This window comes from Centruroides vittatus, unplaced genomic scaffold (assembly GCF_030686945.1).
Source record: "Centruroides vittatus isolate TY-2023 unplaced genomic scaffold, ASM3068694v2 contig_1078, whole genome shotgun sequence".
In the NCBI taxonomy this organism is placed as follows: domain Eukaryota; kingdom Metazoa; phylum Arthropoda; class Arachnida; order Scorpiones; family Buthidae; genus Centruroides; species Centruroides vittatus.
The window spans coordinates 307,237-333,170 of NW_027120693.1; the positions used below are offsets into that span (position 1 = coordinate 307,237).

A 25,934-nucleotide genomic window follows, 5' to 3' on the forward strand; every position below is an offset into this window, starting at 1 on the left:
TTGTTTCATTGAAGAAAGGGTGGCATAATTTGAGAAGAAAACGACTAACATAATAATTTTAGTGATACGTATTCTACTTATCCCGAAACGTAATTTCTGTTGTTGCATTTCTTAACAATATAAATGATTGTAATAGAAAAGATTTAGTATGCCGTAGATTTATAAAACAGAAAATTAAGAATTCTTCGAGAAGGATGGATGGTTAAAAATGTGCGTATCGAATTTCGCCAGGACGACGGATTTAATTTCTTCGGTGTCGGCGAGACTCCGAAGCAAACGATAATGGTGATCGCTACGAAGGAGCTTTGTAACTAACTTTCTGAAAGACGAGAGCTCGACCAATGCGAACATTCGGGTTAACTTGTAATGCTGTAAAGATGTGACAAAATTATGAAAATGATATTCAATAGTGTTTTTTATCTAAAAAGTAAAGACACATTTGGCCAATCGAGATGTCCGTTCTTTAGAGTTGATCTAATAATTTGTATGCTTTGACCTCGACATTAATAAAATTTTGATATTTGTTATTAGACGTTTCGCATTTTATCCGAGGCGTAAGTATATTGCCAAAGCATACAGCAATGCTTAGAATAAATTCAAATTTGTCAGCGCCACAGAATGAGTCAAAGACGATTTTGGGTGATGGGAGTCTTTTTGAGGCACGAAGAGAGAGAGAGAGAGAGAGACGGACAAGGGGTCGAGGAAACTCGAAATGGATGATAAAAACATCTTTTGCTCGATCGAGGAAACAAAATTCCACCATCCTCAACTATCGCTCACAAGTGTGGATGATTTGCAATATCTTTTAATGCATGGTTTGAATTCTCTTTCCTTTTATATTCCATGCGATAAAACCCAACTGAGAAAGTGGAAGAGTTGCAGATCTGAAAGAGATGGAAGGAAAGAAAATCCTTCGAATCATCGCATTTCTCTGCGGTTGCTCAAAATCGTCTTTGGGTCAAAAAAATTCCGTGGCTCGACAAATCTGAATTATTTAAAGATTTAAATTCAAACTATAAGGTGGGCATATAAATTTCTCTTTTATTATTAAATTACAGGTATCGATGCCTGAATGTAATGAAACTTATAAGACAGACAGACGTTTTGAATTTTATATATCAATGCATTGTTTTGCTGGTGTCGATTGACAAGATATATACTTTCGGAGCTTGAGAAATTAATAGATTAGTGGGGTGCAACACATGGTCTCCGGGTTGTGGGGGAATTTTGACAATAAAAATAAAAATGGTTCAAATGCTCACCGATGGAAGAAATTTGGTGCCGCGGCGTCTGTTTCCAGTCCTGGTCCTTTGCACCACACGACTGCTCATTGAAACATTGATCGACTCTAACATATAGAACAAATATAAATCCGCTGATTAAACTTCGTGCACACTTGTTTCCCATTTGTAGCACTCTACTTTTCCTACCGGCGAATATTAGAACTATTGTTTTTATTATCAAAATATAGTCATCTGCAAGCTGCATGCGACAAATACAATTCTTTCTGCACAGCACCATTTTAATACAATTTGTCCCTTATACTCGCTATATCCTTTACTATTTGGCATGATGGCACCCCTCGTCGGTTCTGCGATAACTTGTTTTTAATCATTTAAAAATTGAAAATACTCACAAAATTTCCATCACTGTCTTCAACATATTAATAATTGACCGTCGGTCAATTATTAATATGTTGGATGTTGGATTCTTGCAACATCGTTAAGTCATTTATAAATATGAATGGTGCAGTGATTCTATATTTGAATTCCAATGTACCACCAAAGAACACCAACAATGGAATCTTCCACACAAATACTATAAAACCACTTCAGCATATGCAAATTGCTAAACAATCATCGATGCAAAATTGCACGACTTTTAAAGTCTTAATCTACACACAACTTTATTTCGTTATGTACAATTATTATTGTTTGAGGTACTTTGGTTTGGTGTCAAGGTAAATGCAATGCACTCGTCCAAAATGCAAGGGCCTTTTATGCGTCTTCTAGTGTGCCTATAAAAGAATTTGGAAAATGTGGAGTGAGCCTCTAAGTTAGTCCCCACTCAAAAAGATCACAAAAGATTGTCTGATTAAGAACAAAAGTAGGGTACTGTACATGAGTTTACTGTGCATTTGTGCATACACTTTGGTTAAGTCTGGCATGATTGAAGAGAAGGATGGATTCTAGAGTATTCTGCTGGCTTTTTTGAACAAATGCAAGACAAATGAAAGGATTGTATTGTTAGGTGATACAAATGCACATACAGGTGTGTGTGATAGATGTTCTTGGGCTTATGTTGGCAGGTATGGTTTTGATAGAGTGAATGACAATGGTGAGTGCCCTATCAAACTAGGTGTTGCAATGGGATTGTTCGTATCTAATACATTCTTTTGATTTTGTGATTTGTGACAAAAGGTCAAAATGGACGAGGGTGCAAAATGGGCACCAACCATTACTCAGTCGGGTCAAGGAATGCAGTTCCGGAATGGTCAGCAATACAAAAGACAAAATGGCAAAAGAAAATATTAGAATGCATTAAAGTGGAGGGCCCGAACAAGCTAAAGTTATAGTGTAGAGAAACTGTGTGTGTTAAGCAGAGTATAGACATTGGACGAAAACCCGAGAATCCACGGGATGCCACAAGAAATAACATGGTGGCGGGTGTGAGAGAAGTGCACAGTACCACGAAGATGGAAAAATGAGCAAGAGGCACTGCATGGCAGAACAAAGAAGTTGTCAAAGCCTTAAGGAGAAAGAGAGAAACTTACCTGAGATATATGAATGGTGGGAATAAGAATGAGTACGAAGAGTGTAAGTGTGAATGTAAGAAGATAAAAAAGAGCAAAGAAATGGGAAGTGGTATTTAAGGACAACCAAAATGCTTTCTGGCCATATACGAGAAAGGCAAAAGGCAGTGGCACTCATGCGGGAACAAGTAAGGTAAAAGATAATTGTGATCCATTTTGGAACAAGAATGATCCCGGATGCGAGATCAGTATAGAAGAGGCGAGAACGGCTGCAATTGCGAACAGACTATATGTGCCAGTGTTTAAACATGGTGGCAATGAGCCATTGGCAAGTCCCACAAACCTCTATTGCCCACGCTGAGAGAAGGGCAGGTACCATTGTCATTGCACCATATAAGGTGCAAGGACAATGGGACCTGTCATTGCACCATATGAGGAAATGTGGCAGTGCAGAATACGAATTATCGAGGTATACAGGAAGAATATCAGAAATGCTTGCTGTGGATTTGTGATAAGAAAGAGCAAATCTTTGTTTGGATTGCGAACGTTATCAAGAAGTACTCTGGTATGAACGAGGGTGAGTGGAAGCCGCTCGAGGCAATAAAGGCACAGTGCATATTAGGGTGGTCCCAAATTGTTGCCAATTCGGGCACATATCTGGGTCTTGCAATGTCTTCCTGGTTACTTGGACAAATGTGTAAAGCAATAGAGGGAAAGCAAATGGATGCAAAAGTGTTGTACAGCAAAAGTGCCGTACAACAACAACTAATTGACACGATAAACATTTGAACAATATGCGAGGCTTGAAAAACACACAAATACTTGTTAAGCCATACAGATTAAACTGCTCTCCATCTTGTATCACTCATGATACAAACACAATTTGCTAAGTAATCATCACTAAAGTGACCAAATGTTCACAAATCCCTCAATATACCCTGTTTCCCTGAAAATAAGACAGTGTCTTAGCACATCTTTGGGAGGAAAAATTAATATAAGTCTTATTTTTCGTATGGTATATGGCTTCCAGCCACCTGGGGGAGTTCACCATAGCACACTCGTACAGCACAGCAGGGACAGTGTACAGTATGGCAGCAGGCAACGAGCCTCTTGATGCCTTGTCTGCACATTTGCAAGTGACGGTCTTCATGTCCTGCATGCAGCTGCTCTGCAACGGCGGCAGGGTAAAAAGAATCACAGCTGCATGCTCTGGTGTTCTGTTTGGCAGACATGTTTCCAAACAAAAACTTTTCTAGGTCTTTTGGGGAGGCCTTATATTTAGCAATTCAGCAAAACCTCTACTAGGTCTTATTTTCGGGGAAACATGGTATATTCGAGTATATTTATACACATAAATGTTTTTTTAATCACCTCATATCCAATCAGAAATACCAAAATAAGGAAATCGAATCAAGGCACAATGCGCCATATGTCACCCCACCTCCCTTCGCCTTAATGTGTAAATGTTGCGTAACAGCCTGTGTGCATTGAGACTTATTGCTAATTTAAGTAATTTTCTGCTTTAGTGAAGTAACTATACACCTTTGTATGTGTCGTATACAATACGAGGTGCATCGAAGGGTCAATGTACACGGATTAGTATGGGGCCCATGCATTAAGACTGTCCCGTATTTCGATAAACTGATGTCAAAAGTGTTTTTGTGACGGATAACGAAGATGCCAGCTCAATTTTTCTGAATTTGTCGAAACCGAAGCCATCTTATTATATCTTGTGCAGAATTGGCAAAATAAAAAAAATACAATATGTAATCCATCGTCTCTCTCGCGATTGGTTTTAATTCTTGAATTATTACCACTTCGATGTGTTGTTGGCATAATTTTTCGAAGAACCACGGAAGTGCGGAATCTGTTCCATCACGGACAACAATATAGCATGATAAATCAAGAGTTTATTCGGAGAAAGCAAAATCTTCTCGTTTGGTTCTCGATACAAAATTCATTTTGGGCGACGTACGTCGGCATAAATATATAATATATATCTTTTATTTTATTCGTTTATATGATGCATATCCGTACACACGGTTCTTATGTATACAAATATACGGGAAAAATTTGAAAATAATCAAAAATAGATGTTATATCTCTTTACATAAATATACAGAAATTCGGAAAGAACGATTCGAACGAAAAATTCTTTCGATCCGTCTATAAATACAAATAAATAATACTTAAACTATTAAAATATAACAACAGACCAATTCTATCGAGTAAAGCTGCGGTTATTTGGATTAATTCTTAAAATTTGGCTTGGAATTTATTAATTTTAAACAAATAAATAAATAAATATATAATAAATAGCGCTCTTTGAATGTCTAATACAGGATGCGAGAGTCGAGAGAGGAATGTGGCTTGGCTAGACGCGTTATCATTAAAATAAGTAAAGATAAATTGCTTTTTCTGTGGCGAATGAGGCAGAGTAAAGTAGAACCCCGTGGCACCGGGATAAATAATGTGCGCGAGGATGTCTCCGCATGCTTAAATTCGCCAAACATTCCAAAGTAACAATGGAAAACAGAGCACTGCGGTATTAAAGAATAGAATTATGGCACTCGATGCTTTAATATCTCCGGCATCACTTAAATAGGAATCCTCGTCGGTTTGTGCCGATCGAAAATTTACGAAACGAATCTCCCCCGCAGTGTTTTAAAATGGAAATTCCATCAAAGACTCTCGGATTACAAAAGACTTCGAATACAAATTCTTTAGTGACAAAATTTTGAGCAATGAAGTTTTGACGTTCTGTTTTATTTTTCAAAATAAAGAAAAGTGTAATTTTTTTTGCCATTATCACAATTGCGTAGTTTAGTGGCGATGCTTACCGGAAAATTAATTTCGAAAATGAAAAAAGCTGTCGAAGCATACACAGCAAGATGAACTAATGACGTGTGCTCGCTTATTAACGATAGTTCTATTGAAAACTGCTGTCGCATACGAGAAATGAATTTGTAAACAATAAGGTGACTTGGTCCCTTTGCCAAAATAATTTACTTAGTATTGCGACGAATTATTGAGGTGCAAATTGCGGGGGCAACAATAAGAAAAGTGTTTCCCAGGCGGCCCATAATTAATTTAAGGAACGGATTGTCTCGTACTGCAAATCGTCACGAAGAATAAACGTGGCTATGAACGATAAACTGATTGCAATGCAACTACATTTGCAAATTTGACGCACGCTATGCTACGCTACTAAGATGCGGAATTGCAAATTCTAGAACTCTACAATCGCATTACTTGCAGTGACTAGAACGTATCTAGTAGCGTAACAATTGTTGCAGGAAAAGCGAATTAACAGGTATGTAATTTATATTCAATGTCAAAATTACAGTTCTGTATTCCTGTTATTGTTTATCTTTATTCTGTTACAATGATGGATACATTCTTGAGTGACGTGAAATTATTTGTGAAGTAAAACGAAAATCGGAGGCACGATAGACTAGCATTTCGGTCAAATTGTATGCATCCTCGCTACTACCGAAGCCTGGTGGATGCAAATATCTGCAATTACGTTTACGAGACGGACAGAAAATTGCATACAAATGGGTGCCACGGTTAGATTTAACACCAATAATTATTTATAATTACAAAATGGTCCGGTAGACAACTAAACGGAGATTCAATGACCATACAGAACAAGAATACCAATAAGTAAAATGCGATTTTGGTGCAACGTTTGTGAATGTAGATGTGAATGGATATCGTGTGGACGTCGATGCTACTTTGTTTATCTGCACGGGAGAATCCGTACGTGTTAAACGACAGAATACAAAAGGGAATTAACTATATCTGAACATACAAATATTTATGTTCTCTCCAAAATTCGTCATAAATGTACGCCGATTTTTGGAGGAAAAGGAAATTCTCTGTTTTCGTTTGAAAAATTCATCCGCAAATGATTATTCTTTTGAATTCTTTACGCATATCACCAAATAATTTGTTCATCTTGCCGTGTATATCTGCATAATCGTTAATTTGAAACCGATCGTTTCAGATCTTTAAATTAAGATGTAAGACAAACAAATTAAATCTTACACTTACTCAGTTCTTTCCTAGCAACGGACAGACCTACTTGGAATCCTCCTAAACAAATCAAACATATGGAATTCTAATTACGATCCACATTAGCATTCTCTCTGTGTTCGAAATCATAAAATAACTAGAGAGTTACATCTCAAAAAATAGCTGTCAAAATTGAGTAGCAAACCCCATCACTTCTGTTTCGTATATTAAAATTTGTCAGTAATTATGGGCTTGACGTGCCTGAAATTTTGACGAGAATTTCTCTGTGATCTGTAAGAGATGAAAGAAATATTAAAAGACAAAATATGTTCCAAAAAAATAAAAATGCAGAAGATAAATTATACTCCGAGAGATTCGTAGAAATTTCTAAATGTACAGTATAGAAGATGCTTCGAGAAATACAAAACGTACGAATTTTGTATGATTAATAATAAAACTGCCAATAAAAAAGTTAACGGCGATGATCATAAAAGAGTTTCTTGTGGAACAAACATGTGGAAACTATAAGACTGCTCGTGCAAATCACCATCCAGAACACAGTTAAGATACGCGAAAAACTAAACTAAATGGCAGAAATGTCGACGAACTCGTCAAATGCAAATGTAAAAAGACGACGAGATTCTACGACCGAAATAAAATACAAGAAAAATTAACAAAATTCTCGCCTCACCTTACAAAATCCGACAGAAAAATAAAGAAAACTAATACAAAATTCGTTCCGTCAATTCCTGAACTCGTCTCGTACCAAAGGATTCGAAACTTTTTCAAATTTCTCATAATTAAGTGGGTGAAACACTACATAAATTCTACAAATATAAAGGAGAAACGAGTCGTTATTAAATAAATTAAAATAAATATTTTATAAAATCTAACTAATTTATCTGTCAATGTCAAAGCCTAGCTAATATATATATTTATATATATATTACAATTTGTTCACAGTTCTTAATATTAGTTAATTTATTCCCTATTGTAATTATAAAATTTTAGCAACAGCCTCCTCCTTCGGGTTCCGCCTCCATCAGGTGAACGTTGCTTCTCGGACGCGCAAATCCCGTCTTGATTCCGTCCCAGCCGTCCTCCACTTTAAATTCTCCAGTTTCTATTTTGCTATAAATTTCTTGGGCGATCATGGCGAAGGCCTCCTCCACGTTGTAACCCGTCTTGGCCGACGTCTCGATGAACTTCACCCCGTAGAAGTCGGCGAATGCCTTTCCCTCGTCCGTCGGTATCTCTCTCAGGTGCTCCATGTCCACTTTGCATCCCACGACCTGCCAAAAAAACGACCAAATTAGGTTTGGTTTGTGTGTCTCATGGAAAGAGAGGACCTTGCGTGAGAAACTGACCTGTATTTAGGCATTGCAAATGTGAAAAAAAAACTGGAAACTTAGCATGGCCAGCCCACTAAAAAATTGCCACCAACTACTGGCATCTGGTGGTTTTATCCACTCGACCACCAGTGGGCACTCGACAAAATTAGAAAAGTTTTATTTTCTCCCGATCTACGCACAACAGAATGCCAATGTTGACATTTTGTAAAATGGTACTAATGTTACCTGGACATTCTGAAGAATTTTCAAGGAGAGTGTGCCCTAGTAACATTGATTCTTCATGGCTTATTTTTCAATTGAAGTTTTTACTTTAATTACTGAGAAGCTTACAAAATACTAGCCTTAGAGTCTGTATTTTGTTATACGTGCATTCCCAGAATTAGTTTTCCCCACAATTTCTGTCGTATTTTTCTGGTAATCCCGCGATAGCTGTAATCTTATAAACAATACACTACTTCTATGACCATTTACCTATTGATTTTACAAACAAAGGTTTATAAAGTCAATAGGTAAATAGTCACAGAAGTAGCATCTCGTTTAGGTTAGGTTAGGAATGTATGAATTAAAATACTTATTGACAGGGAAATTAAACTAAAACCATGGGCAAGAAAAATCTGTAATACAATTCTCTGCATAAATGTGTTAGTTAAGTCCCATTTTTGTAGCTCGCATCATCATTTACAATATATGCTGACGTTCCTCACATTCTTTACATTATATTATTTTTGTGTATGAAGTAAAAACATTGTTTAAAAACAAGTGACAACATTATTATTTAGCACATCATTATCCTTCATCTTTTTTTGGGTACATGTGGAGTGATTTCATTCTTATCCAAATTGACAGGACGTCCTTCAAAGCTTACAAACAAAGAAAAACAAATAATTGCCAGACTGCTAACAACAAAAGATTACTTCAGAAGTTAGAGGCAATGCATGAGCATAACATTGGCAAATTGACTGTTGGGAGAGTTGTGCAGATGTGCCATCATCTCATATATAAGTAAGAAAATCCTGCCCTGTCACTAAAGCTCATTCAAAAGGAGAAATGTTTGCTAAGGGCCAAGGAAAGAATGAGCCAGATGGACATGTGGAAACAGATTGTCTGGAGGGACAATAAAAAATCTTCTCTTAACGGTCGGAACCATTATTGGCAAGATTTGAGAAGGGAGGAAGGACTATATTCGAAACGAGGACAAGGTGATGGCTCAGTTACTGGGCGGAGTGGTATTAGTTGCCAAGGAAAGACTCCACACACCCTTTTATGAGGGCATACGAAAACAAAAGATTATCGAAACACGTTGACAAGCGATCTCTTGCTCTTTGCCGAGCATATTTCCAGGAAACAGTGGTTCTTTCAATGAGACAATGCTCCCATTCACACGACAAGCTCTACATACAAATGGTTTTGTAACTAACGGGGTGTCTATTATCGATCAGCCAGCTCTATCTCCTTATCTTATCCTTATTAATGGAAAATCTATGGGGGGTTTTGGCTAGAGCCATACAGACAAATGAGCAGCAATATAATAGCATGAAGACTAAAACAAGCAAATAATTCATCACCGGGAAAGAGTAAGAGCATCCATCCTCCAAAAACTTGTACAAACAATGCCAGTCCACAATTACAAAGTTACTTTAGCCAGAGGAGGTTTCTTAGGATATTATATTATGCTTAAATATAATCTATAAACATGTCATTAATTATTTTAGTTAACTTTGTTAAAATTTTTGGGAGAGTCAAAAGTATTGTAATTTTTAAAAATTGTTTATTGTTTTCTGTCTTAATAAAGCATTATCATTTTTTACATGTGCATCTGTGAAAGCTCAAGCAAATCAAAAATAAATTATTTTTGTAAAATTTTCAGTGCAAATGATTTCATACCGGAATCTATTAGGGCATTTACATCTATGGGACACACCTAAAACAATCCAGAATAACAAATTGATCTGGAGTTCTGCATCATCTGCATACTATGCAGAATTTTCTTTTGTTATGGCTAATAAAAGGACATCGTAATATAAATTAATAATAAAAGACAGTTAACGAATAGACAGATGATAGAGTAGGATAAAAAAATTACTTTTGTTCTTTTATGTGAAGTGATTAATGATGCAGACACGTTCCGAGAAATAACTGACCTTATATTAGACAAACGTATGTCATAAAGTCTACTACTCATATAGGCTATATGTAACAATGATAAGTATTTATGTATCTAAACGTAGAAAAAACACAAGCAGGTACAAACTTTTCGGCTACATTATAATTTACGGGATCTCTGTTGCATATTATTAAGTCCCGTCTATTATTGAGTGGAACATTGTTAGGTGGTGCATACCAGTATTAATAAATTTGTAAATTTATACATATTATCAAAGCATTTCTCTGCAGGAATGGCTAGGAAACAACTTATCAGAGTTGGAGTTTGTAAATTCAAATTTGCATCATAATAGAGTTAGAGAGTATTAAAAGATCACTGAGAAATTTAGAAAGTTTTATATACAAATGAAAAACATGAAAACTTGACTGACGTGCTGCATAAAATTCTTAGTTTGGAACAAAATGTAGAAATTTGATTTGACGTAGCTAATATTTTAAGTAAAAAAATCATAAGTGAAATATAGGCATATGTAAGTGCAGAAACTGAAATTTGATTATTACTAAATTAAATAATTGACTTGCTGCAACAGTTAACCAAATTAATTACTAATGAATCGACTGGACTACATAAAAGTGTATTTAATAAATCAATTTGCACATTTAATTAATTAGGCATATTTGAATATTAATAACGAAGTGGCACAACAATCTTTGCAATTCGAAATTAAAGGTGAACTAGCATTTAATGGCGTTATAAAAGTATTCCCGTTGAAAATTTTTTACGAACAAACGATAAATTGTAATTTATTATATATCGCAGGGAATTTTTTAATTAAATAAAAATCATTTCAATAAAAATTAATTAAAATTCCAAAGTGTAATAATGGATAGCCACTTCCAACGGTTGATTTTTTCTAGACTGTCATCGAGTGGAATTTTAATTAACTGACATTTTAACTTCCCCATTATTACAGCTCTTACATTTCTACGCTATAATTCTTTAAAAAAATATATTTAAAACTTTAAAAATGGAAGTATTCTTACAGATCTTTGCAGAAGTACTTCTTTTTAAAAAAATCTAAATTAGTTTATTTTCTACTTAAGTGCATTTAGTTGAATTGAATTTTTAATTACATTTTAAAGATAATTAGAGAAAGTAATTCTTTCTCAGAACTAAAAAAAATTATACTCATAATTCTGAAAACTTTGTCACGTTTGGAACGAAAATATTGAAATTGTATGTATAATTTTAAATACTGCATTTTATTAACTAAATTCTTTGGAAGTAAAAATATAATTGTTTAAAACATCCAACAAAAATGTTTTGAGGCATAAAGAAGCTGTTACTTTATTTGCGGATAAACACTTTCGCTATTATGAGAGTACGCAGTCATTTAAATTTTATTTATTCTTATTTTGTTAATTATTAGAAGATATGTTCTGTGTTGTCTGGGCAAAAAGTTGTAATGACAAGCATTTAAATTAAAACTGTATTAAAAATTTGGTTATTTCAGGTCTACTTGGAAGCTCAGCCAACCATTTCAATGCAAGTCTGGAAGTAAATACTATACTTCCTGTTTGTTCTATAGGATCTAACAGGAAAACAACTAATGCAGAGAAAAGCATTATCATTAAAGATGTAAGCCTGATCCAATATTCTTAAATCGGTAATGAATAGTTTGCAATACTCTATTGTTAACAGAAGAGATCCTACACTTATGCATATAATTAGAAAAAATAAGCAAGCCAGGAGTACATTTGGTAAGTCTAAAAGAGGGTACAAAGGCAGCCTATACATATGTTCTACATATAGATACATAGATTAAGAATTAAACAGCATCTTGGAGCATTCAGAAATACTATACACCTTCTACTATGCTCACACAAGGGGCAATTACAGCTAATGTTAACGTAAATTGGATTAACACCAGGCCATTAAGAGAGGAGAGTAGAAGAAATCCCACTTGATTCATGGAACAAGTTTATATTCTAATTTTTAGTAAATGTAGAAGAGTTATAAATAAAACAGATGCATGCGTTACATCACAACCATGGAATATATTAGTCAACAACACAGATTTTCTGGATCGAGTTATAAAAGTTCTTAGATAATAACAGTTCGAATAGAGAAAAATGCATTTACAATTTTTAAATTCTATTCTGATGATAATTTTTCTTATGCAATTTTTAAATTAGAAAGAAACAAAAATTTGTTTATATTTTTAGAAGTAGAAAATAAAACTAATAAAAAAAAAATAAATGGATTTTGGTCTTTATTAATTTATTCATGATGGAATTGCGTGAAGCACTATGCGATTATTATTTTTTTTTGTTTTTAACTGTTCTAATATTTCTTTAATGCAAATGTTTATCTGATGAATTAATGAAAATAAATCAAGTAAGAATGTTTTCGGAAGAACATGAAGATTGTTTTATTAGATAAGAAAATTGTCAAAGTTTAGATCAGGTGCGGGCTGCACAAAATATTTTTAAAAATATATCAATTTCCCACCTTAAGGAAGTATGTCACAAAAATTCTATCATTATTTTCTACAACTTATGTATGTGAACAGTTTTTCCTGCAATGAATTAAGTATAAAGTTAAAACAAACAGTTATCAGCTAACAGACTCACATCAAAACTAATCAACCAAATATTCCATATATATTACATTCACATCACTTCTAGAAGTCAAATTAAGTATACTAATGTTAATTTATAATTACTCATAAATAAATAAATGTGCTTAACACACATTTTTTTCTTTTTTCTTGTGTTAGTTCAAAAGTTTTAAATGTGGTCCTTGCATAGAAAAAGGTTGCCCACCCATGGTTTAGATTATTGTAAACAAGTTGTTTGCTTTTGTATTTTTTGTATGCAGAAAAATATATAATTAAAAACTTACCTGGAACACTGCTTTCTGTGGTTCAATATGATGACGCGCCTCGAATAGCCAGTCCACTAAATGTTCGAAACTAGAACGTCGTGTAATATCATAAACGAGCAAGGCTCCGACCGAATTTCGGTAATATGATCGCGTGATAGATCTGAAATTAAACAAATACATTTAATTAAAATTTTCTTTTGTAAAATAAATCATTTTTATCCTGAAATATTAAAGCAAAACCAATTTTCAGTTTTGTTTCATAAGAAAAATGAGCATTTTAAAATACAAATCATTGATCATAGATAAGAACTTGATCTGAAAAATTAAAGTTTATATAAAATTTCATGTTGCTGTTTTTAATATAATTGCTTGTGAAGGGATGTAAGATAACATATTGCTATTTATTCGTGGTGTGTCCATCTGAAATAATAGCACAAAGCAAATGTCTGTAAAAAAACAATAGTAGTATAAACTTTGCATTTATTTTGAACTTCCCCCCCAAACATGATAACTTGCAGAATTGGCTGTCTTTTATGAGAAATATAAATGCAAATCTTTTTCAAGTCGTCAAGGATTGAGCAGTAGTTGGACCCCACAGATCACAATATTATGAAACCAGCCACGATAATTTGGATCGGTTGTTTGTCTATGCAAGATATTGGCACAGCATGGCCGTACAATCATCCAAAATTAATGTTTTACGGCAGATTCTGAGATAGAAACGATGCCCCAAAACCATACTGTACACAATTAATGACAGAAGTCCACCAGATTTAAACTGTGATTCCCAGTAGACTAACAACATGTGAACATATAATCAGGGTTTGCTATTAAGTTTATGATGAGCCATCTTGAAGAAATGTCACGATGTACTTCTTCATGTTTTATTATATCATACATAATAAGATTAACAGCTTATACATTTATTGCAACATAATCTGAGGTTAATGACAATGTATCAACTCAGTCAATTCCCATTATGAAACATACTTTTACATTTACAGAAATACATTTGTTTGTCATGAATATTCATGATAAACAAACATAATTCTATTTGTTTTCAATATAAGATTCTACTTGTAAATTATGAAAGTAATCCATCCTCCGATATACTACACTAGAAAACAGAATACTTTGATAATTTATACTATTTGAAGTTGTTTTACATTTGTCATCTCGCTGAAGATTCCAACTTAGCACATAAAGAAAACTCTAAAAGCCCTAATCCCGTGGAAACAGCAGTAAGGTAAGCATAAGTGTGTACATTTATCCTGAGTAATTGTACAAAGATCCCCCTATACTATACACAAACACTAGGAATATGTATGCCAATAGTTCTCTGTAGTTAATGAACATAATCTGAAGATAAGATTGCTTAAGGATGGCTGATATTTATCATTTTAACTTTTTATTGCTAACTTTTTGACTTTTATTGGACTCTGCTCCATGGACACTAAAAAAGGCATTTTTAATCATACCCATCATTGGTTCAGCCAGTTAGAAAGGGACATAGCATACAATAGTCTCCTGGGATTTTCAACCATTCAGATTGGATATCGGATCCCCAAGAGTGATAGGCCAACCTTAAGTGCCTCAACTATCCGACCAACTCTGGCACAATTAAATGTAGGGAAACTTGCAAATGTTTTAAATGTAAAGAACATAATACAATAATAAACCTGCCGTAGCATTCTTTACATAAGATAAATCAAACATATCGACATTAAATTACTTTTAGACATCATAATTTCGTCATTAATAAACATGTCAGAAATATATTTATAAGTTTTAAAATATGCCAATAACATTGTCATTCATATTTATAATTAAATGAGACAGGATATAAATTTCATCTGAAAAAAAAAAAAAATTCATTTTTTTTGTAATTATAACATAGCTACTCCTCAATTAATGACAGAGTACCATTCCTATGACTGGGTTGTTATACGAGGAGCTTAATCATCTTTATTTTCCGGATAAAGAAGAGGTCTAAAGGAAACTAACTCAACAACTTTGTTTTAATTTGCATCTCTTACAAAACATAAAAATACAATTATCAAAAATTATGAAAATGATTTACCAAAAATTAAAGTTAATTCATGAAAACATGACATTCAGATTAGTATTTTTAACTTTGGATCCTTCAAATGAGACAAACAATAGAGTACAAATTTATAAATGAAATATGTAGTCTTGGAAATTGCAAATACTTTGTGTAGTTAATACCAAAATGCTACAGGAACTAGACTAAGATTAAGAAAGGGGAGAGCTTGAGAAACATCATTAAGTGAAGAGTGGCCATATGACAAATTAGTATTACATATTAAACCTTGTCATAATGATTCTGTTGAGACTATAAAATTTATATTTTGCTTTCTTTAATAAAATGCAATATAAATGTATGGAATTTTAACATGTGTATAGTTGTAATATTAAAATTATCTTGGAACAGTAAATTTCACACACTTTGCTCCTACAAATATCACCTGTTTAGCTTTGAAATGTCTTTCTATAACAAATGTCTAACGGTCGAGATAAGTGTCGATCATTAGACATTTGTTCTAAAAAAGGAATTCGAGAATTTAAGAGGTATGGATGATAGTGTTTTTTCTAAAGAATTCTTTCTCAAGTAAACGTTATTATTTTCATTTCTCAAATGTTGAGAAATTTAAAGAAAACTGTTAAATAACCGACATCGTGGATAGTGGCCAAACATTCAAAAAGCTAGCGGCAATATTTGTTGTGGCATCTCTAAACAAAATGAAAAGTTTATACATAATTAAGGAATACAGCATAATTCTAATTTAGTAAATCACTATTTATTTCTAAATGAATCAATTTGTTATTTTGTTATACATCAGTATTTTCTACAGTGATGCACAGTATCTTGGAATAATTTTCTTTTTCAAAATGCATGAGTACTGAATGGAATAGAAAAATTGTTTGCCATCATCTATAAAAGAAGTAAGATGATTATAATTATTATTCACAAATTATTATTATTTGTTAATACAATATTAAAATTAACTTCTTATTTGTGCACCTTTTGTGTCTATGTCACCTTTGGGATGTCTTCTAAGATATATTGGACTTCTTAAGTTAATGAATTAAATGTTCTTACATGCGTGCCAAGTATGTTTTTATTTCTGTTTTTGTATCTATCTGAAAATAAATTACTTTCATTATTATATACAACTTAAAACATACTAAAACAAATTCACCAGAATATTAAATTATTATTAACAATTTTCACTCTTCCCAAACTTACATGTCTATGAATGGTTTATGAGAATTTGAACAATTAAAACTATAAATTGTTAACTGTTATAAATTGTCAATGATGATAAAAGGTGGCTACTGCACAATGGCTTTACCCGATAATTGCTCTTTACTTTTTGTGATTATTTAATTAAAAATATACTATTTAAAATAAAATAAACTTGGAAATAATCGAAACAAGATAACAGATGAAGCTGATGAAGATAATCAAATCTACCTATATTTAATTATTACATAAATCAATTTATCCAAATAGATAATCAAACTCAAAACAATGGAATTTTTTCTCACTATGCACTTTATCATGTAATATCTATAATAATATTTGTTAATAATAATGTAATTAGGTAGCTTAGTTAGAGAACATATCAATATAAAAATATAGGCCACTCTTTAATTATATATTATACAATATTTAATTATCTCTAATATTCTTAATAGAACTTCTACGACAAAGATGTAAAACGGATTTCAAATTTATTTGTTTAACACAATTGCACTTGTGTTAGTCGACAACTGCAAAGTTTGCAATTAGAACGGCATTTATCCAGAGCATAAGTCGGAAACCGTGACAAGCAAAGTGATTTTAAATGGCATGTGGTAGGTTTTGAACCCTTAGCACACAAAAACAAATATGTCACTTAAATATTACATCTGTAATTAACTTAACAATGATTCAAAACAAACTGCTATCCATTTTTGTTCTTATTTTTATCACATGTTCTCTCCACTTTACAATTATTTTGAAATTCCATTTCGTTTACTTTTGCTAAAAATTTATCCATGTCACCTGTAGACAAAGTTTTGAGCCTCATAAGATCTGTACATTTATAGCATATAATGTGGGATGTTAAGTAAAACAGAAGAGCAATTTTTAAAGATATCTTCCAACATCAATTTGTAGACTTTCATGTGTGTTTATTTCCCATAGCAGTTATTTGCTAAAGAACTGTATTGGATGCAACAAAAATATGAATATTGTTTGGCATGATTTTTGTTTGATTAAATAATTAAAACGTGTAATGCATATTTCTTTCTCTTCAAAATTATGAACTTTTCAGTGGAAAAGTTTTATAAAATAAAACTGGAATGCTGAGCTATATTGCACTGTTTTACTTTTGTACAGCAATTATAAAATGTTACTAATCTTGACCTAGAGCAGAGGTGGCAAACCTGTGGCATGCGTTCCTGAAGTGGCACATCAGAGAGATCATCTGGCATGTAACGTATCACATGATCATCCTTTTTTTTCAATCACCTTCTTTACATTTACTTTAATTAGAGTGTATTGATTTTATTTATTTAAACATACTTATTTGAAGTCTAGAACTTTGGCACTCAAAACATTTTTTAGAATAAGTATGCTTACTGTTTGGCAAGTGGACTCAAAAAGATTTATCATCCGTGATCTAGAGAGTAAGTCTATTAAAGATAAACACAGACATTATCAAACATCCAAATAATTTGTAGATTCTAAAATAGATACCATATGTATTAGAGGTGGCCAAATATTTAACTGCACAACACCAGGATGTATACAAAATGTAAGACTCACCAACCAATTAACTGGTGTGAATAACGTTTTTGTTGCCCCTTCTGGGCACTTCTTCAAATCTCTTCTTAATTCAAAACAGGCTGGCCATTGACATTCGGATATAAATCAAATATGGTATGTGCAAGTGTTCTCCGTATGATGTTTAAATATTAGGTTGAGTTGGAATGCAGAGAACTTCTGCGCATGCGTTCACCTCTAAATACAACTGAAAGTTAAATGTCGTTGTCAAGTATAATCTGCCATGCCATCGACAGACACATCTCGTCCCTAAAATGTACATGGTTCTGCTACAAACCTTAAAAATTTCAATGGCCTCTAACCGTTTGAGGTGTTCCGGGTGTGGGGTGATAAGGATAATTCTGGCTCCGGAGAAGTCCGCCATAATATCCAGGTCTGTCGTGTAAGTACAGTGTGCGGTGGTACTCCTACTATGCTGTATTTCAGATTTATGCTCCCATATTCTGACCCCCATTGAATGTTTAGTGGAGCCAATGTACACCATTTCCCTGTTGTCTCTGATAGGGACATTATAAATGCTTGGTAGTCTGTTGGGATTAGGAGGGTCTTTTCCATTGCACAGCATGTTGAAAATGGAGGGGCATCTCCTGTAGGTAATACTGACCCAATGTCTCTTGGCAATTGTGGTGTACAATGATTTTAAAAGGGGTTTAAAAGTGAGGGGGATCCTCTCCTTATCCTTATTTGAAATCCATACCATTTGATTTATATTCAAATGTCAACGGCCAACTTGTTTTGGATTAAGAATAGACCCGAAGAAGTGCCCAGAACAGGTAATGAAAACATTTGTCACTTAAATGTTATTCAAACTGGTTAATTGGTTGGTGAGTCGTATGGTGGCCAAATCTTATCACAATAGGAGCCATATATTACCTATCAGAAATACGTCAGTACTGCATTCTCTATTTTATATTGTAACTGGTTGAAACTATTTGAATAAGTATATGGGAACTAGTAAGAATCTAGATGGGCAGCACTTGTGGCTCACAATGAAGTTTGGCCATCATAACTGTATACAATTCACATCCAGTATAATTTTTAAAAACATAACAAAATAATGAACAATAAAGGAAATGAATAAAAATACTGACCAACAAGGAGACACCTGAGCTTTGACATACTGGATTTTGTTGAAATTTTAATATGTTTTAGTACATCCCTTTCACTAATGCACAGTACTGTAACTGATGCCGATGAGCAATAGTGAGGAAAAAATCATTGTTTTTCCACATGCATTATATATCAGGTTTTATAAATGAATCATAACAAATAGATATGGACCAATGAGTATAGCACCAAGTTAAAAAGCTCAACATTGTGAGTGTCTTGTTTTTCTCTAGCTTTCTCCCCACATTTTTTTCTAATGCATGCAATCCAATAAATTATTATAAAATACATTTGTCCCAAAATACTATTTTGTAATTATTAAAATCATTTGCATATCTTTAAACTGCTGTAGGAAAAGTTGTTAGTGCAAAATATGCAAATGACTTCAACAATCACAAAATAGTATTTTGGGCCAAATATATTTTCGAATAATTCATTAGACTGTATACTTTAGAAAAATATTGTAGGAAAAAAATTGGAGCAAGATAAACCCACAATGTTGAGCTTTTTAACCTGATGCTTTACTCACTGGTTTGTGCCTACTTATTACAATTTGTTCACAGAACTCTATATATAATGAATATGAAAAAGTTTAAATAACTAGTTCTCCTAAACTATGGCTCTTTGATACATGTTATGTTACCAATCATCAGTGGAAGGGGCTATACTAAATGTATTAAAATTTCAACAAAATCCAGAATTTCAAAGCATGTGAGAGAGAGATAAAAGGAGAAACTTAAAAACAATTTTTTGCTCAGTTTTGTACATTTTATTTAAACATGTAAAATATATGAATAAATAATTCTGTATTGAGTCAACTAAATAAGCTAGTGAACTTTAACATTTAACTCGATCAATAAGCAATTTTTTATCGTAAGTCAAAACAAATTCTGTTTTGTTGACTTCATATATTCAGATATGTAAGCTGTAATTTAGCAGATGATATCAAATAGAAGTAACAGATATCAAAACATTAAAGGGCAATTAGCAAACTGTAATTAATACCTAGTTTGAGACTAAAATGTCTACAACAAATTTGTCTGTAAGTGTAATATATTTTTAAAGTAAAAAATATATATAATAAAATAATAATAAATATTTGTCTAACAGAAAATAATATTTAACAGCAAAATATTTAAATGAGAATACTAAAAAGTCAAAAATGTCTCACAAGTCAGCCACAAAATTCTACCTGATCAAAAGCATCTAACAGTTCTGGAAATGAAACAAACTTAGTCAAAACAAAAGAAGCAGAAATGACTCATAAAATTAACAAAAATCTACCTTTAAATATATAATTACATATAAAACCCAGCCTAACTTATAGTAATAATTAAATAATATTGCCAGTTTTTATTCAGGCCACAATATGGCTAATTATAGTTGGAATAAAAACTGGCAGTATTATCATTTATGAATATTTTTAATATAAAAATTAACACAAAACATTTTAGTCGTTTTACTACATCCTTCTTGTATCACAGGTATTCAATTATATAGTGGGATGGCCTATTTTTATGAGTTATTCCCCACCTTAAATTATATAAAAGTGTAAAATAAATAATTTGTTTTGTTATAATGCTTTTCAATAATTTATTAAATACAATTTTGATTACTATGGATGATGTTAGATTGCTTTAACTATACACGAAAGTGATTTCAGTATCAATTTCTGTTATCGTGTGAATATATGACTCATACAAACTGATAACAGAATGTTTGTTTTGATATTTGTGGTTAATGACATTTATCTTAAGATATTTATTGTATTTTCCTACTTCACAGAACTTAATCTATGAAAAATACTCATGTCTGCATGTTTTTCCTTTCGTTTTTGTTTATGCATCTTAGAAAATATTCAATTAATTAGCATGAAATATTTTATTAGGTTCCAAAATTTTGCTGTAGACAACAAAGTTAACAATAGAATTACGACTTATTTTAATATTCTCTTTCATTATTGCATTGTTTTGTGAGAGAATGAAATGTATCAATGTCAAAGCTATGACAAAAAATACAGCAGTTAATTTATTATTCCTGATATTTTTTAAAAATGATTAAAGTGTAAGATCGTAAATTATCGTGAATAAATCTAAATATGAAATCGAAAGCAAAATGTATCCAAATTACATTTTATAAATGAATATTAATCTGTTTAAAGAGCCAAAAAACAAAAGAATTAATTTTTTGTTTAATTTTAATTAAAGAAATGTAATTTAATACTGTTTTTGTTCTAAGTTAAAAACAGAAATAAAATTAACTAATTTTAAAAGGATACTGCAAGTTGTTTACTTAATAAAATCAATAAAAAATAATCTAACTATACATAAACAGGTTTCATTTATGAAAAAATGAGCTCATTGTATGATTTTGATCTTACGAGACCTCATTTTGAAAATTCAAAGTGTATAATTATTTACGTACTGCTTGAAATATGGAGCAATCAGCTAACAAATTTACATTCTTTTCATCATAATGAAAACATGCATTTGAAGTTGCTTATCATAATAAAATGTTATCAAAATTCAAGCAATATCATACATGATAAAAATAGAAAATAGTTTAATATGAAAACTTTTATTGTTTATTCAAATAATGAATGGAAAAGAATATTCTGTTTTCTTCTATCACACGTAACCAAGAAAAACAGTAATAATAAATAAGCTAATGGCTGAAATTAAATGGAAACTGTAATTTTGGTATTACTATAATAAATAATAAAAATACTTTTCTTATAATTGTATTACAAATAATATTTTTGCTATGGTGAGATTTGTTTATCTGTTTAGTTTTCATAATGCAAAACTTATTCAAAAGATGTTCTATTTAAAAAAAAATTAAACAAGTAAACTCTCTACCTTCGTCTTCAGTACTGAAATTACACCAAAACTTTTGAAAGAATGAAAGAGTTTTGTATACTACATTGTAAAACGAAAATTAAACTTTGCTTATTGATGAAAGAAATTTTGAAAAAGAAGTAATCCTTACTTCAATAGAAAGGTCTATTGGAGTAAGACCTACTTTTGTCAATATGTGTTAGTTCTGCAATGGAAGCTAAGTTTACAACTTTAAATTGTTTACTATTATGTAAATAGAGAACTTTGTTTTAATTCTTTCTCTGAGTAAATCATTTTTGAATTAAATTTGAATGATAATCAATAGATTACAGTGTACAACATAACATTTTATATTAATTAAAAACATTAAAATTGTGCTGATTACAGCAAAATTATATTCCTTTTTGATTATGAGTTTTAAAATCAAGCCCAAGTGGATTTGCTTTCTTTTAATATGAAGAAAATTGGTAACAAATCCGTAAAATATTTATATTAAAGAATGTTTCGTATTGACAAAATTCATTAAATCAATATTTCACTGTTTATGTGTGTATTGTGGATCATTCAGTAAAGTTATTGTGGAAATAGTAATTAATGCATATAATATAATAAAGTGTAATAAGTTTCATTGTAAAAGATTTTTAAAATATTTTAAACTTACGTTTATATGCTTGCTTAATCTTCCAACTATGTAGACACTTAAGAATCTAATCGAGTCTTCATGAAGAATATTTTTTTTCCTTTCTAAGATGTCAGCTATCATCTCAATAATTAGAAAGATAATTGTATTATTATAATTTTGAATAAATTAAACTATAAGTTATATATTTCTATAGAAGAAAAAGTGTGTAATCTCGTAAAGATGCAAGATTTTAGAAGACCAATATCTATGAAAATATAACTCAAAATAGTAGCATAGTCTCGTGATACTGTCAACATCACAACGTTAGCTATACAATAATAAATGAATCAAGTAAGTTTTGTTAATAGAAAGTTTACATTAATTAACACAATTGAGCTTTAGACAGTTTGCAAAACATTACAATACTAATTCAAAAAATGAAAACATTATAAACTGAGTTTATTTTAATTAGCATAAGAATAAAATAGTTAAATGAATGAGCAGTATTTGAGTGAATATTAAAAAGTATCGAATAATAAGACTTTGTCTACTTCAAAGACAGTGTTCTGCATGAATTGCAGACTATCCCTATATAAAAAAAAACAACCAAAAAAGAACTACAGATTCCATAGTGACTATTGGCAAAATGTTTGCACTAAATGTCGTGTCAATGTTCGTTCCGATTGGATCAGACACACTAAAAGAGATGCAAATAGTTTCTTATGGATTCTTTTCAATAAGTGACCGAGAAAAATCTTTAAATCAATACATCATATAGATTTTATATATAGTTTTGCTAGTGTGACAAGTGACATTGACCATGTGTTTTAAATACATATTTATCAGTGAATAATCTTGTGTTAGCAACACACCTTACATTGTATGGTATAAACTTTTTATTGAATCTTCAAAATAGTAGATTTCAAACATTTCCTTTTCATCTTTAAACTTTTATCGATTTTTATCAGCTGTTTGGCATTGTAGTAAGCAAACATCAGAAGGTAAGTATCAATATCTTATGAAGTCACTATCAAATTTCGGTTCCTTTTGGAATTTTCATTCGTAAAGAAATGGCCAGTAACTCTTGCGACATATCTTAACTCGTAGGCACAGGAAAAAAAAAAAATCACATCCTTGTTTCATGTAACCAAATATCTGTATTAAATTATACACAAACTCTTACCTTCTCGTTTGTAATAATACTTAATTCACTTGGAAAGTCAAAATCTTAGGTTTATCAATGTATTAACTGCTCTTAGTTAAATGCATCTGTTCTCACTTTAACTTTTTGATCTTATTCTCTACTTCAATATATCATAATTCAGAATTCCGTTAACAAAATCAATATCCCAAATGTTGATTGATTTATTTGTCAACGCAATGCAACAGCCTGTTACAAACAATCTCTCTCACTTTTCCCACTACAAGCGGGTCAATTGGGTATTAAGGAATAAGAACCAACATAGTTGGGGCGGGCCACCTAATATAAGTTTTCGATGTTCCCATCCAGATTTAAATCTACAAGGACATCTGAAGCTTTTAATTCTTCAAATTGGGACCAATGGAATGAAGTGATGCAACACTTGGGCAATCTGCCAATTGGGGAAAGTGAATCTCAGAAGGACTTTTCACAGGAAACAGGCCCCCTATCAGGGCCAGCAGGAAGTTTTGTGAAGCCCTGAAAAAAGTTATTAGCGAGACTCCAAAATATTTGCAAAAATTTTTTTTATCAACTTTTCTCATAAATTTGAAGATGGAGCCTAGTCCGCGGCCCAAAAACTCAAAGTCCAAGTCAATCCTGCCACTATTTTGGTGTCAGACATGAGAAGAAATCTCAGAAAACAACACTCAACCAGTGTGCCAACCACGTGCAAACTCGCAATCAGTTTCATCCTTTCAGCCACCAGAGGGCCAGTTCCCCAGACACCCCACCCTCCCAATTTTTCCATTAAAAGTGGATCCGATCCAACAATTGCTCAAGCAAAAGCAACAAGGAGTAAGGACAAACACACCTAGGCCAGACTACCAAAGTAGGATTTCCAACATACAAAAGAGATACATCTGAGGAATCGCACACCTCGAATGCCTCTATATGTCAGCCCATCCTACAGTCACACAAACATTATCTATTCATGTATCAAAACTTTCAACAAAATGCAAGCACAGGTCTTGTTAACTTACATTACAATTCAATAGATTACACAGTGTAGAGTAAGACACGAACTACAAATGAGGAGATTCCACCCCTGTACAAGCAAAAAAAATCAAAGGAACCACGCCTGTACACACATTATTCACTTCTAAAGTTTACTTTATACCACGTACCAGTATAACGTCCTTCTCCATGGTCTCACACTTCGGTGCTAGTCTCACACCCACGTGACGTGAGGGAAGTTTATAGTTTTAGAGGAATATAGATGAGTCTCCACGCTCCCCTAAAACTATATAACATCCGAGTAGGTCACTCGAAGCCTGTATGGACCAAACAATTAAACGAACTCCCGACGGCACACGATCCGGAAGTAGGACGTATCTTACAAAGAGTCGCATGTAGAGGTATGGTTCCTTACACTTTTCAGCACCATTTGATGCAGTCTACAGCTCCGGTGAGGTCCCAACGTCTCATTCGGAGGCATAGCTGCACCTTGTGGGTACCATTCGGGACTCATTCAGAGGCGTAGAGTAGATGTACCAGTTTTGGCTAGTGTAGTACCAGTTCTGGCCAGAAAACAAATTTAACTTAAAAATATAACCACAAATGAAACAAACTTTTATTATTAACTGTGTGAACAATTAACAATAAAAGTTTGTTTCATTGGACAGATTTGAATATGTGGTGATTATATTTTTCAGTTAAATTTATTTTCTGGCCAGAACTGGTACACTGGCCAAAACTGGTACATCTATCCTAATTGTACATTTAGGCTTATATACCTGAATCTCTCCTGTCCCGCCGTGTCCCATAACTGCATTTTAACTCTGACTCCGCTCTTGACTTCGACCAGACGAGCGAAAAAGTCGACTCCGACGGTGGGATCCGACACTTCTGCGAATTTCCCTTCTGTGAACGTTTTGAGGAGGGTGCTCTTCCCCACGGTGCTATCGCCGATCAATACGAGACGGAATTGGTAGTCGAAGATGGGCTCCACCATCCTACCCGCTAAGCCTAAATAGGCTTAACGGAAGAGACAAACGACGTCGCCCGCGGACCGAATAGGAGCATCAGAGGCCTTTTCCGCCTTCCAAACCGCCTACGAGACGTTAGACACGGTGGCTTCGGGGTCGGAATCCATAGCCGAGGGCAATAAATTCGAATTTACCAATTTTGTAGCCAGACGATACGCAGACGTCCGCCGCAGTTGCTTAATTCCGCCGAACGTCGTCAGATGTCGCCACCGTTTCCGG

General features: G+C 32.8%; 1 protein-coding gene and 2 long non-coding RNA genes across 3 annotated transcripts; 1 reads left to right on the forward strand and 2 right to left on the reverse strand.

Moving 5' to 3' along the window:
* The first annotated feature begins 111 nt into the window (after nucleotides 1-111).
* On the forward strand, nucleotides 112-530 carry LOC136974037 (uncharacterized). Its single transcript, XR_010880582.1, has 2 exons — nucleotides 112-146; nucleotides 180-530. It is a non-coding gene; the product is annotated as an uncharacterized lncRNA (long non-coding RNA).
* Nucleotides 531-4,642: 4,112 nt separating this feature from the next.
* On the reverse strand, nucleotides 4,643-25,933 carry Rab39 (RAS oncogene family member Rab39). Its single transcript, XM_067268797.1, has 3 exons — nucleotides 25,464-25,933; nucleotides 13,130-13,271; nucleotides 4,643-8,061 (listed from the first exon to the last, which is right to left on the reverse strand). Exons 1-3 carry the CDS (start codon nucleotides 25,679-25,681, stop codon nucleotides 7,777-7,779), a joined length of 645 nt encoding a protein of 214 aa, XP_067124898.1. The 5' UTR covers nucleotides 25,682-25,933; the 3' UTR covers nucleotides 4,643-7,776.
* LOC136974033 (uncharacterized) lies at nucleotides 15,909-16,272 on the reverse strand. Its single transcript, XR_010880581.1, has 2 exons — nucleotides 16,155-16,272; nucleotides 15,909-16,064 (listed from the first exon to the last, which is right to left on the reverse strand). It is a non-coding gene; the product is annotated as an uncharacterized lncRNA (long non-coding RNA).
* Nucleotide 25,934: the final 1 nt, after the last annotated feature.